This window comes from Desmodus rotundus, chromosome 6 (genome assembly GCF_022682495.2).
Source record: "Desmodus rotundus isolate HL8 chromosome 6, HLdesRot8A.1, whole genome shotgun sequence".
Classification (NCBI taxonomy): domain Eukaryota; kingdom Metazoa; phylum Chordata; class Mammalia; order Chiroptera; family Phyllostomidae; genus Desmodus; species Desmodus rotundus.
In genome coordinates this window covers 115,981,510-115,995,882 of record NC_071392.1, presented here as the reverse complement: position 1 = coordinate 115,995,882, position 14,373 = coordinate 115,981,510, and the positions used below count along the sequence as shown (strand labels likewise).

The 14,373-nt window shown below is 51.6% G+C and overlaps 1 protein-coding gene across 1 annotated transcript in view; it reads right to left on the bottom strand.

The window, feature by feature from the left end:
* Window positions 1–9,391: 9,391 nt before the first annotated feature.
* The window catches only part of PSMF1 (proteasome inhibitor subunit 1), a 32,166-nt gene continuing 27,184 nt past the window's right edge, over window positions 9,392–14,373 (bottom strand). Inside the window, exons 5-7 of the mRNA XM_024559388.4 lie at window positions 12,160–12,213; window positions 10,864–11,022; window positions 9,392–10,317 (exon numbers count right to left, since the gene is read on the bottom strand). Of these exons, the coding sequence (XP_024415156.2) occupies window positions 10,266–10,317; window positions 10,864–11,022; window positions 12,160–12,213 (265 nt within the window). The 3' untranslated portion in view covers window positions 9,392–10,265. The remainder of the gene's footprint in view (window positions 10,318–10,863; window positions 11,023–12,159; window positions 12,214–14,373) is intronic.

Here is a 14,373-nt window from a genome sequence, read left to right as displayed (position 1 = left end):
GAGCTTTCCCCCTACTCCATCTCAGGTCTGGGGGCAGGGCCCTGACGGAGGGGGTCCCCTGAGGATCGTCCATCAGATAAAAGTGCAAAGGCACCGGCTCTTCATCTGATTACCTGGATGCTTGATGGATGCTGAATGCACTCGAGCCTCTGCTTCCTCATCTATGAAATGGGGGTGCTAAGAACAGAACCCTCCTCAGAAGGAGTGGTGAGCAGTGAATGAGACGATACCTGTAAAGCACTTGGCACAGTGCTGGCACTTCATAATCCCTCAGTAATGTTAGCTGTTCACGTTCACTTGTCCACTCACTCACACCGAACCTGCATTGTGCCCTGAGCGTGGCACTGTGGGACTCATGGCTCCTGCCTGGGAGTTGGTCACAGACCAGCTAGGGAAACAGGACAGGGCCTGGTAGGCTGTGTGTGTTGTGGGGTACAGAGGAGGTACAGGATTATCTGATTGAGTTGGGGTCACAAAAGGCTTTCGTGGAAGGGATGATGTCTAACAGGAACCTTTAGCGAGGCAGTATCTGATGTGGGGAACTGGGAAGCAGGAAGGGTATTCCAGGCAGAGGAACAGCATAAGCAGAGGCTCAGGGGCGTAAGACAGCCGGGTGTGCACTGGGGAGAAGCAGGCTGGGAGGGAGGCCCGCAGGCTCTGTGCTGGAGGGTCAAGATGGGGCGTGCTGAAAGGCAGGGGCATCATCATGGGGGGTTGCATTTTGTCACCTATAGACTGGGGACGACTGGCCTCAACTCATAGGGTTGTTATGAGGACTCGAGTTCGTGCCAGTACAGCACATAGCACAGGGCCTGGTACGTGCCGAGGTTCACTGTGGGTCATTATGGTTGCTTGCAGATGTGTGTGGCAGGAAGCCTCTTCTGATGCCAAATGCATTGTAGGGGTGACACTGGCACTGGGGAAGGACAGTCCATGGGACTGTGGTCTCCAGCTGCAGCCGGAGAACTGACCCTAACTTCCAGGACTCTTGTCTCCACAGCCTGTCCCTTCTCAGCCTCCAAGCTGCCAAGGTCGAGGTGGCAGCGGCTGCTCTCCTGGGCCTGGGGGAAGGTCAGTGAGTGGGAGGATCTTCAGGCAGGAAAGCTGGCCCCAGTGGAGCAGGGATGGCAGAGGAAGAAGGCAGCTGCCATGCCAACCTCTTTCCAGGTGTTAGGGCATCTGAGCCAATACTGACATAGGGTCCAAGGGCATCCAGAAAAGGCCATCATCCCTCTCCCTCTCCCAGTTCTTTCCTTCCTCCATCTCTCCCTATCCTTCTGTTTAGATTCCTCTCTCTGTGTTCCCATCTCCTTTTACTGAAGCCACTCCTAGGGGTTAGGCACCGACAGGTGAGTTGTTACTGCTGACTCATTAGTAGCCATCTGTCTCTCACCCTGAGAGTCTCTACCCTCCCCCATGAAAAATGAAAGCAGGGGCCCAAGCACAAACTCCTGTAGGTGACATTCACGAATGAAGCAGGTGGCTGTGGACAGCAGGGGCAGGATTAAGGGGCGCTGGCTTCAGCTCCGGCTGGCTGTTGCCCTGTGATGGATGGGCTCAGGGTTGCCAGAGCTCCTGACTTTTTTTTAAAGCAGCTGGACATCTGGACCTTTGTGTGAGTAAAAGGATGGAGAAAGTATCATCCCACTGCATGAGAACTGTGACAGGCCAAAAACTGAGGACCAGGGAGCGTCCAATGAGATGGGACCTGCTGGGCCCACACATCACTCTCCTCCCCCTGCTCAGGGCTTACTAAATCATGCACAGAGATGGGGGTGCCCTCAAGAAGTGGGCTAGCCTCTGCCTCCCAGCTGGAGGCTTGTGTACTGTTCATCTGAGATCCTTCATTCTTTCAACAAAGATTTGAGTGCCAGTTTTGGAGAGATAGCCCCAAAGAGATGAAAAACATAAGGCAGGTATTCTCGAGAGGGCTTGCAAGGTGTCTTCTGGAGCTCAGGGGCGACTGTGAAGATGGAGATGAGGTCTGTTTCTGACCTGGAGTATTTCTGACGTGGGAGGTGCATGGTAACAGCTGGTGTTAGCTTGAAGGGATGGTGGTGTTAATGATCGGGGAGGAGGAGGGCAGTCCTGCATCCCCTCCCAGTGTTCTGAGGCTCTTGGAGGTAGGCTCTGGGGCTCCATGTGTTGGCGTGGGGAGGGGAGAGGAGCTGCAGCTGTGGGGCGGCACAGGTGGCTATGCAGCCCAGCGTGCTACCTCAAGCAGCAGACGGACTGTGAGGCTCTGGTGGACTGGACAGAGTCCCTGACTACCCAGACGCCTGTCTGAGAGTCTAGGACAAAGCTCTAGCCATTTCCCAAATCATGGGTGTCGTCTACGGGGGACCCAAGCATCAAAAAGAGAGAAAAACCCACCCACCAACCAACCAACCAAACAGAAAGACCCAAAACACAAAAACCCCAGCATGAATTAGAGTAAGAGCACCTCCCCCCACTACCCCCATCACCACGGCTAGTGAAAAGACAGTTTACCTTCCCCCACCCCACCCCACCATAGCGGGGCAAGGGTTCAAGAGGTCAGAGGAGACATCTTAGAGGTGGATGTGAGTAGGAATGTTTTAAATTGGACTGAGTTCAAGAACCAGAGTGACCAGGCGGGTGGGGCGCCAGCTGCTGAGATGAGAAGGGGGATGTGACAGAGCTCCGCTGGGTGAAAAGAAAGGACCTTACATTTCCACATTCCAGTGAGCCAGCCATGCACCACACGTTAGACCGTTGCATCTTTAAGTGAAGTAGGGTCCCCTCTGTGCCCGGCACTCTCGTAAGCCTTTACGTCCACTGGCTTACTTCAACTGCAGAACCACCTTGCAGGGTGGATACTGTTATGACTCCATTTCACAGGTGAGGAAGCTGAGGAACAGGCAGGTCAAGTGACTTGCCCAAGGTCACAGGGGAGAGCTGGTAAATAGAGTCAAGACTCAAAGTCAACAATATGCCATCATGCATCTTACCGAAGTTAGTAACATGCGGGCCAGTCAGAGCGTGTCTGTGGACAGATCTGGGCTGTGGGCTGCCCCTTAGAGGCCCATGGTTTAAATATGAGTTGGCAAGCTCTGTGGGGGAGAGGAGGAGGGCAGGTGGGGAGCACTGAACTTGGGCAGGTCCATGGCCCCCTTAGAATCATGGAATCTCACAGATGGGTAGGATTTTGGTGAGCTGGGCCCATCTTTGTCCCCATTTTATGGATGGGGAAATCCAAAGGGGGTCAGGACTTGCCCAAGGTCCCCATGGCTCAGGACCCCTGCACATGCCTATTTTCTTCATAGGCTCCTCACTTAATTGATGTCCTAGGAACCAAGAAGTCCACAGGATGAAGCTGTGCTCTTGTGGTTCTAATCTGCTAATCTGAAGGGGGGGGGAGGACACCTAGGCCAGGTGCCCTTCTCGTAAGGATGCCTGTCTGTCCCAGGAGTGGGATATCCTGGGTTAGGAGGCAATAGGCTCTGACAGGCCTAAGGCCTGCCTCTGGAAGCCGCAAGGAAGGTGGGCGCTGACCAGGGTGCTGAACCTATATGGTGCCTTCCTCTTAATGCTCAGTCTAGCTGAGGGGAGAGGAGGAGGTGGAAGGGAAGGAGATTCCTATTGGGGACCAAACTGTTTTAGGCAGTTTATAGTAGGAAAGCCTTGGAGCTAGGAATTCTGTGGTCTGCATGGCCTTAGGAAGGTCACCTAACTGGTTCTGGGCCTGCTTTTTCATCTGTTCAATGGGGAGAGTAGCTCCTGTCCTACTACAGAGGTGAGCAACATCGGGTGACAGAGCCTTGCACTGAGCCCAAGCCCATTTCTGGAGCCTGGTGAGTCTGCTCAGGAGCACACCTTCACACAGGGACTTTCGCAGGCTTGTCTCTTCCTCTATGTAATGGGTCCTGTGCTCGGAAGTTTCACATGCCCCTAACCCGGGTGCCCTGGGCGTAGGTATGTGGAGGTGCTCTGATATATGATACACACTTCACAAATGGGACTGAGTTAGAGGAGTCTCAGACCATCTCAGGTTATGTCAAGACCTGACTTGGTTCTCCAGCTTCCGGAATGGATTTTGCCCAGGGACCCATGATCCTCACCCGCAGAGGGTAGAACAGTTCCATAAAAAGAGCACTGGCTCTAGAACCAGGCTGATCCAGGTTCCCATCACAGTTCTACCACCCCTAGGGGGCAAGTCCAGCACCTCACCCAATGCTGCTAACCGTGTCATGTCAGGGATGATTAAGATACTAAGACTAGGAAAAGCCCGGCACACTGAGTACCAGATAAATGCCTGTTTCCATCACTGGAGGGCAGCCTAAGGTTCCCTTCCTCTTATCCACAAGCCCCCCGGCTCATCTACCCATGTGGCCTCAGTAATAATAGTAGCTGCTAGCCACCAAGCTCCAACTATCTGTTTATAAGACACACTACTTGGCCGGACCCAGCAACAATCCTGAAGGTAGAGGTGATGATCATTTTGCAGAAAAGGCCACATGAGCAAAGGAAGGGCTGGGAGCTGCAGCCATGCCTGCCTGATTCTGAGACCCCTGCTTGGCTTTGAGCAGATTACCAGACCTTTCCAAAATCTTTTGCTGGTCTAGAAAATGAGGATAGTTATCTTGCTATGGTTATTATTTATATAATGAAGATATAATGTATGCTACTTCACAAGGGTGTATGCATATTTTAAAACCTGAAACACATTGGAATGACTCACAGGGGCAAGGGAATGGAGTGGATACAGGGGATAAAAGTAGAAACACTTAGAATGTGGGGGTTCTTGCATGCACTAATCATAGTGTGCCGTGAATCAATTAGACCCACTCAATTCTCTGCACCTGACATCCAGGTGAAGAAAAAAGATGTATCAATAGTTTGTACACTAAAGCGTCTTAAACTTTAATATGCACACAAGCTACCTGAGGAACTTGTTAAAATGCAGTCTCATTTAATAAGTCTTGGGTGTGGCCTGAGATTCCACATTTCTAATAAGTTCCCTGCTGTTGCTGATGGTTTGAGTAGCAAGAATGTAGAAAGTCTTCCCTCCCTCCTCAGGAGTTCTCAGACTTGCCTGATAATATGAATCACATGAGGAACTCATAAAAAATGGACCTAAAGGCCCTTCCCTGAGATCTGGATGCTGCTCTGGGCCTTGTCCAGAATGTACAGTGCACTTTGAGCTATTGTCACTGGAGACCGTTTGGCTGGGCTGGGCTGCGCTGGGCTGGGCTGGGGAAGCGTGAATGTGGTACTCATTTGGCCCATGGCCTGTGGTGCACGAACACACAGGATGCGGCCAGCTCACCAGATCTCTGTCTCGGTGTGCCTTCCTGAATGCAGAGGTGGGGAAAACGAACAAAGGCATTTCCTCAGGCTCTCTTGCAGCTATGGTTAGAGCACAGGTGGCAAACACAAGGCCTGCGGGCTGAATCCGGCCGTCCACCTTGTTTCTACCTGGCTGCAGCACCGAGCTCTCACTTAACCGTTAAGGAGCAGTTACATTTATACAGTCCCAGAATTACATTTGCCCTTTGAAGGCAGCCGTGAGGCTGATGTGGCCCCCGGTGCAAATGAGTTTGACACCCCTGGTAGAGGTGATGTAGGTTCTATCAGATGCATTCAATTAGGCATTGATTTTTTAAAAAAGATTTTATTTATTTTTAGAGAAGGGGAGGGAAAAAAACATTGGTAGGTTGCCTCTCGCATATGCTCTGACCAGGGACAGAACCTGCAACCCAGCATGTGCCCTGACTGGGAATTGAACTGACAACCCTTTGCTTTGTGGGATGATGCCCAACAGAGCCACGCTGGTTAGGGCTGAGGCTTGAACTTGAACTGAGCTGAGGTGGGGTCCGGGTGGCAGAATAAAGGGCATTCACTTCCTGTTGCAGGCCCGAGCAATCGCTGTGTGGCTCTGGAATTTCCCGACCCACAGATCCTGACAGTGATGTTTATACCCAACACTTTTTCTTACAAAAGTAAGGTCATTTCCGCTTGCTGCAGCCAAAGCCCAGGACCAACACTTCAGCAGGACCCTCCCGCTACTCTCTCTTCCTTCTGAACCCCTATCACACTGTCTCATAACACTTACCGTTGACCTTATGCAGCTCATACGGCACATGGCCTTCCGTGTGGTCATCCAATCTCCATTATTAGACTGCATCGTTAGCCTCAGCAGAGAGGCTTCCACTTGGTACCTCCTACCCAGCCCTGACAGCAGTGGGATATTCAAACCTCATTATCCTTGCTGCTCTGTGCATTCTAGGGTCTGTCCTTTGTCACCTGGGTCTTGTCATCCATCATTCCCCACCAGCCACACTGCCTGCCACTCCTGCCTTTTGACCCACCCTCCAGGTCAGATTCAGGGACAAGCACAGCTGCAGTCACTCAGGTGTGCCTTGTGGTATTTCAAGGACACACAAGGGCTGGGGACGCGGTTGCCTGCCTTTGAATCCCTCCTATGGTGCAAAAGGTCGGCCATGGCCCACAAGCATGCGCATTTTATGGCAAAGCTGAGGATATGCATGTGGGGGATCTTCTCTCTCTTTGGTGGTGGGACTGGTCTTACTGGAACTGCACCAAATTAGACAAGATTATAAGGGGACAGAAGGTATTAATGGCCCCACAGACCCCAATTCCCTTCTGTGAAGAGAGGCAGGGTCAGTAAGAGAATGTCATCATGACAGCAGAAAGGGAGGCCCCAGGGAAGCTGGGTGCTACCCATTTTCTAACCATGCATCACTAGGCGCCGAGCTTCGGGAACACAGTCTCCGTTCTGAGCATGATACATTCTTGGAGTTGGGGTCTCAAGAAACTCATGACTTCATCATGGAGGTTGACAGAGAAGCTCATGACTGAGTAGATAAAAGTAAAGAGAAACACGGCCAGCTCAAGAATGGGGAAGGACACAAGGAAGAGAAGGTGGGGACGAGGGGCTGCCAGAGATGGCAGTGTGAGTGGTCTATGGCACTTAACTGGAAGGCAGAATTCGGAACCAGACCTTTACTTTACTTGTAAGCCACCAGATAAACAAAGAAATTTCAAACCAAGTGAAAGTGATGCCACAAACGTCACGGGACCTGGAAAGGGTCACGTGAACTTCCCTGCAGACAGGACCTGTCTGATATCACTTCCAGCCCGGAACCTTCCCCAAATGTTCAAGCCAACTCCTCTGTGGCACACCAGCCATGGGCAACCCAAAGTGGTAACTCCCAAAGCCATGGTCGGCTCCCAGGGGTGACTGGCTCTGGTCTCTGACTTGTTTGGCCTAGGTCAGAGTTCTTTTTAAAAAAAAAAAAAACAAGAGGGCAAAACCACAATGAGATACCACTTCACACCAACTAGGAGGGAAATACGCAAGGAGACTAACAAGTATTGGCAAAGATGTGGAGAAACTGGAACCCTCACACCCTGCTGCTGGGAACGTAAAATGGCACAGCTACTTTGGAAAACAGTCTGACGGTTCCTCAGAAAGTTAGATATCAAGTTAGTTTCCATATGATCCAGCAATTCCATCCCTAGATATAGACCCCAAAGAATTAAGAACAGGTGTCCACACAAAAGTTTGTACACAAATGTCCATGGCATCAGTATTCACAGGAGCCAGAAAGTGAAAATAATCCAGCTGTCCCTCAACTGACACATGGATAAAGACAATGTGCTATATCCATACAGTGGAATATTATTTGGCCAGAAAAAAGGAATAATGTACTGATACATACAACATGGATGAACCTTAAAAACATTAAATGAAATAAGCCAGATGCAAAAGGCCACCTATTGTGTGATTCCTTTTATGAGAACTGCCCAGAACAGGCCAGTCTTCAGAGACAGAAAACAGACTAGAGGTTGCCTGGGGCGGGGAAGAGGGGAGCGGGGAGCGGCTGTCAGTGGATACGGGGCTTCATTTTGGGGTGGTGAACATGTTCAGGAATTAGATAGAGTGATGGATGCACAACACTGTGTATACACTAAAAACCACTTAAATGCACACTTTTAAAAAGGGTGAACTTTATGGGTATATGAATTATATCTCAATAAAGTTATTTAAAAAAAGAGGACCAGGTTATTAAGTGCTGATATTTATTAAGGCTCCAACCTTTTGGGTTCCAAAGCACACACACCCGAACCGTTCCCATTTGCTGCCTGGTGATGACCCATGGCTGAAAGGAGGGACATGGCCCGATGACAAGCACAGACAGCTTGACTCCAAAGTTCCTAAGAGCCCCGTGTAGCAGCTAAGACATCACCTGTGTTCCTCAGTGTCCTTGATGCAAGGAGAACCCCCCCCCACAATGGCTGATTCTGCAGATGAATCACTAAAGTTTCTGTTTTCAGAAAACGGAATTATGTATACGACTAGCCTTTTGACCACTGCCACTAGAAAATCTAGGTGGCAAATTTATTGTTTCAAGCTTTTCTTTGAATAAGGGTCCTAAAAGTTATCTACCCTTTCCCTGCTTGTCTCATGGTCTCTGGTCTGATGTTCCTTTTAATGCTTCCTTTTATAGTAAAGGATGCTTTTAGGAGCAAACTGCCCTAAGTCTTGCTGGTAGCAGATATGATCCGATTTCAAAACAAAAACATCCCACCCATTTGCTGGCCTTTGAGGAAGAAAACTATGATTGATGACTACATTCGTAGCTCTGCCCGACCTCTGGGCCCAGAGCAGAGATGTTCTAAAAGACTCAAAGTGGTCTTTGGCTAGATCAGTGCTTGAGACGGGGACTGCCAGAAATGCCCAGCGAGCCCACTCAGGCTAGCCTCCCCACCCAGGCCCAGCCTCCAGCTCAGACTCACCCTGGGCCTACGCGCCAGTTTCTTTTACCCCTAACCCACTCTCAGGCAAGGCAGACAGGACCTAGCATATTAGCAGATACCTCAGGAAGGCTCTGGTAGCTCCCTGTCCACAAACAAATGGTATGTCCTAATTTGGGCAAAGGAATCCCAAGGAGGTGAGAAGTGAAAGGACCCAAATGTGGCTGAAATGCTAGTTGTGACGCCAAAGGCACCACGGCTTTGATCTCTTGCCTCCGAGCCTGATGCTCTATGGCGCTCTTTCTACTCCAGCACGAGATTCATCACTGACCGCGTCTGTCAGGCCTCGGGCTGAAAAGGAGCCGGAGAACACCAAAGGTCAGGCAGGCTGGGACAGAGGACACAGGCTTCCAGAGGCGGGGCTCCCTGGGGGTCAAATGCCTTCCTGGGTTGTTTTGTGCTTGACTAGTTCTTCCATCCACCCCAGCCACTGGCGTCGAGGCTGGCCTCCTGAAGTTCAAGACCATGTTCTCTGATACAGCCCATGCTCCTGGGCTTCTGGACCCCACCAGGGATGAGAGGGAACAGTACAGCCTCTGTAGGTGAGTACCACATAAAGCCTTGAACTTTCCTCCTTCTCCTTTTGCCCCAGTTCCCAGGGCTTGCCATACACAGAAGCAGACATCAGATTGCTTTGGAGTAGGAAAGATTTCAGAGGTGGGGCACAAAGGCCATGGGAAGGGAAAGGACTTAGGGTCACTTAGTAAGTTAGGGGTAAAAATGAGACCGGCCCCCAGGTCTGTCCTGTTTATTCCTGTCTATAGGCTGCCATCGCCCCAGCACAGCTGGACTCAGAGGACTGGGCCAGACAGACAGAACTGGAGCGTTCTGCCCTTCACGGAAGCACGCGGTCTTTCTGCAATGTGCCTGCCACTGTGAAAGCCATCCTCGCGGCCTGTGGGGTTTCCAGTCACTCATTTTCACCCACGCAGCCATACTGGGACCCATCTTAGTGATGTCAGGAGCAAACAGCAACTTAGGAAGGGAAGGCAGCTGAGAAGTAGGAATGGACCACGGGTAGGAAAAGAGTCATGTAGCCCCACACGGAGTCAGACCCCAAAGTCTCAGAACTGAAAGGGTCTGTGCAGTAAAAGAAGTGAGAGACGGCAACATGACTTCTGTATTGACATTTGGCTCTTAATAATAACATCCAAAATGCGTTCTGTTCTTATAGCGCTGCATCAGGTCGAGGATATATGTTGCCGGAGTCTCCCTGGGAAAGCGGGGAGGAGCTGGTGGTGAGACACAGACACTGATTTCTCTTTGGGACCTATGTGCAGCCAGGTGGAAAGCTACAACAGGTGCCCTGGCTCTGACAGGGGGGCGAGAGGCGATCCCAGCCAGCCTGCAACCACATGGGCAGAATCCCTTGCCCCCAGCCCGCAAGAACACGGCTGCTGATGGGGCCAGAGATGGCAGCTCCAGGAGAGCGGAGGGAAGGCTGGGATGTTACATTCTTGAGGCCTTCACAGGTACATGTCATCGAAGCCCGGCGGGGGGAGATGGTCTGGGTTGGGTCTGGAATGGAAAGAGGGGCTGGTGAGTTGGAGCGAGGGAGGGCCAGGGGCACACAGGCAGACAGGGCCCTGAGCTGAGGGAGCCTGCCCTCCAGAACGACCTGGTGGTTCATGGAGTTTAGGAGCGTGACCTCTAGAGCCAGACAGAGTGCTACACTGAGTCCTGATTTTTCTACCTTGTGTAAGTTTTCTCATCTTTCAGGACCTCGGTTTCTGTATCTACAAAAGGTGGACAGTAATATCTACCCGTGAGCGCTGATGTAATAAGCAGCCAGGGAGTTCCTGACACACGCTAAACTTCCAGGAAGTGAGGAGCTCCTCCTCTGGGTCCTCCTGAGGAGAGCTGGGGGAAGGAAGGCTCTGCAGAGTGGGGAGCTCCTGGAAGCTCCGGGGGGCCTCAGGCAGCGCCTGGAGGAGGCTCCACTCTCGGCAGTGGGGCCGGAGCTACTGGCAGCTCTGCGCCTGGTATCAGACGCCTTCGCTCCTGCATCCCTGAGCTGGCCTGTCATCAGGTCCTACTTCTCAGCATACCTGAGGGAATACCTACCCGGGTGGGCTGGTCCCAATGGGTCCAAAGGGATCAAAGCGCGCTCCTGGGGGCACAGCGCCTGGAGGAAGCCGGTTTGGGAGGCCCGAGGATGGGTCAATAGGTACTCTTGGAAAGCCGGATCTCAGGGGATCCACAATCATACCCCCTCTCCGACACCTGGGGCAAGAAGGAAAAATGGGTGCAGATGTGGCAGGGAGCTGTTGGAGAAGACGCAAAGGAGGTGGGGACAGACCGAGAATGCCTGGGGTGTTCATTCTGGGGGGCTCAGGCAGACACACAGGGATGACTGCCTGAGCAGCGGCAGGAAGCAGGCCAGAGCACAAAACCTCCCTGGCAAGCACGGTCGGGCCTTTTGGCTTCCCCGGCTCCATGAGCCCACAAAATTGAGATTCCTGCCATGTCCTACACCCGAGAAGGACAATTTGATCAAGAACAATTGCCAAAACTTGCCAAGGGCAATGCAGAACCACCACAAGGCTCTCTGCAAGGCACTACTTTAGGTCGAAGGCCTAATAATAGCATTGAGAAAATTCACGCCGCTGGCTTTGTTGCCGTTTCCCTAAAGAACCTCAGGGCAATCTATGGACTGCTTGTGGGTCTCCCATAGGGCTCCTGACAGCACGTGTCTTTCATGGAGTTCCAAAGACCCGATCTCATGTGCTCAAACCAGGACACGCAAGCGGCTGTTCCGCTAAACGTTGGGGTCACTATTCAAGTTTAACTGCATACTTATGTGACTTTACCATCTAAAAATCAGATGCTCAAGTTGGGTCCCTGTACAGCAGAGGTTAAGGTCTAGTCTGAATCATTTAGAGACGACAGTGCATAGCTGAGGCTGTAATGACTTTATGGCCCAACCAGAGCTTGATGGGGATTAGGGACTGCCCCTTATCAAGCAAGGTGATCTCTGAATAGCCCTGAGCTGCACGAAGGTCTGTAGCCCACCACGTGCTCTTCAGTCCGCACCTACCTGATAAACCCACGTGGCATCCTGCCACCCAAGGGAGGGTTGCTGCCCTCCACAGGGCCCGAGGGGCTGGATCAACAGAGGAGCTGCTGCTGGGCTGGCTGAGCCCCTCTCCCACGCCCAGAGCTCACCTGCACTGCTCCAGGCCTGGCAGAGCAGAACAGGCAGAGCAGAGCAAGCAGAACAATTCCTTAGCTGCTCAGCAACAACCTGTCTCCTTCACCCCGAAGGAAGACTGATGAAAAGCTCTAAAATTAGAAGATGAGCTGGGGCTGCAAAGCCACGAGAGCAAGTTGTGTTGCTGCCACCTCCCCAGCAGTACTCACCCAAAGGGGTCTAGGTCCTCTCCCCCGACAGCAAACGGGCCCAGGGGATCACGCCTGAAACAAACAAGGGACAATTACCGCAAGTCCCATAGCAGCCAGGCGCCTGGGCCCTCAGGGGCCTGACCTGATGCCAGAGGGGGTCACAAATGCACACCCAGGCTTGGGGACAGGGCAAGCCCCTGCATGAGACCATAATACAAGGGGTACTGCAAAGTGGTCCTTGGCACAGACCGACAATGGCTGAACACAAAGTTACAAACCACGGCGGAGCCCAAGCCTATAGAAAGAAAGAATATCAACACTGGTAACCTCCACGGAGCTTTCATTCTGTCACGCCTTTCCCAAACTCCTCAACTTTGGATAACGAACCACGATCTTTTAGATCAGAACATTATTCTGAAGCCAAAACTAAAAGCTCAGATTTAAAAGCTTCCAAGGCTAGTGTGAGAGGGGTGCTCTCACACAGCTAGGAGTGCTTCTCACCCTTTCTTCCATTATGGTCCCTGCATGAAATTTTCACACCACGAGTAATGTGTCTCTGCGTACGCACTGCAGCCCAGCGGGGGGCCGCGGCCACGGTGACCTCCCACTGTCCCCACTGACGATGCATGAGCAAGGCGCAAACATGGAGAGTCTACGTTATTTAATACACGCCCACAAGATAGATCTACCTTTCAAAAGCTTAATGCATCCTTTATATTCTTTGATCCAACAGTTTTATGTCTAGGTACCAATCTTAAAGAAAGAACACATTATTCAAATTAACATATTACCACGAATCAAGGGCACTGTGGGTTGGCTTAAACAGGGGCCAGTTAGGTACATTGTGGCACATCCCTCAATGCAACCAAGGAAACAGTGTTCTTGGAATGTTTTAAAAAGATGAGGGAAACGTTCATGCTCAGTGTTAACTGTGGGGAAAAAGGGGTTTATCAATAGCCTAGGAAAGCGACTGTGAGAGTGTGGGTGTGTGTGGACAAATAAAACTAGAAAGCAGCATACTGAAAATATAAACAGTGCGGAGCTCCTCCTATTTCCTGTTTTTCTCTATAAAGGATAAGGACATAACAAAATGAAAAAGGTTTTAGGATTTGGAAAAGTGGTCTCTAGAATCTGCGCGGAGCCCCCGCGAGCAATCGGAGCTGGCCAGTTCTGGGGTGTGGCAGGCTCTTGCCAGACCTCAGGAGAGCCCTGCGAACAGCCTCTAACCTAAGCTTACACGTAAGAAGCCATTAATTAAAGAATTGGGGGGGAAAATCCAAAAGCAGGGGCTTCTCAGTCAGTCCTACCGAGTGGGCCGGAAAATATCACTGTGATTTAGCCGGGTGGGCGAGGTTTCCGAGGGAAGATTCTATTCCCAAGGCATGGTCCGTGGGGCGGGCAATCCCGGTGTCCGGTGTCCTCCTAACATTCCACCTTGGTGGACTGCCCAGCAGGTGCGAAGGGCGGCAAGCACTTTCCCTGTCCCCACAAACTACCGCCTTCAGAGCAGCACACAGAGCGGCTATGAAGACGCCCGGGGGAGCAGAGCCTCGATGGCAGCTGAAACAGGCAGCCATCTCTGTTTTTCTCTCCTGGGCCACAGCGTGCGGAGGGGAGAAATGGAGAGCAACGGGGGCTAGAAAGGCAGCTGCAAGGCCAAACCCACACTTGAAACTACTGCAACAGATCCTGCAGGCTCCACTCAACACATTCTCCCTGTAACACACGCACACTGTCGTGAGCTCGCTGTGAACATGCGCAGACCCCTTTTTAAAATAGTCTGTCCTGGATGTGCTGACTGAGACTAGGGTTTAAAAAAAGAAGGCAATTTTTGCACCTTCTAAAATCAAGCTCCTACTACTTCATCTGGTAACCAGCTGAAGGACAGAATGTTGTACATTAATCCATAGGCACGACTTCTTGGCTGGCCCACTGGACTGCATGTCCCAGGTCTAAATGGGGCCCTCTGATGGATTTGAAGTGAGCCTGACCACGCACAGTTTCCTTCTTATACGCTGCCCCCCGCCCCGATGAAAACAACAGTCCTGTCTTGGACACACAATTCCAGCTGACGCCACGCTAATGGCTGAGGTGCTCTGTGAACTGGAAAGGCCTCAGGACCGGGATTAAGAGAGGGGCTCTAGACCCTGGCGGGGGGAACTCTCTGGCTGATTGGCAGGGGTCCGCCATAAAACCTCTGCATCTCAGTCTTCACAGATGTAAATCGAAGCA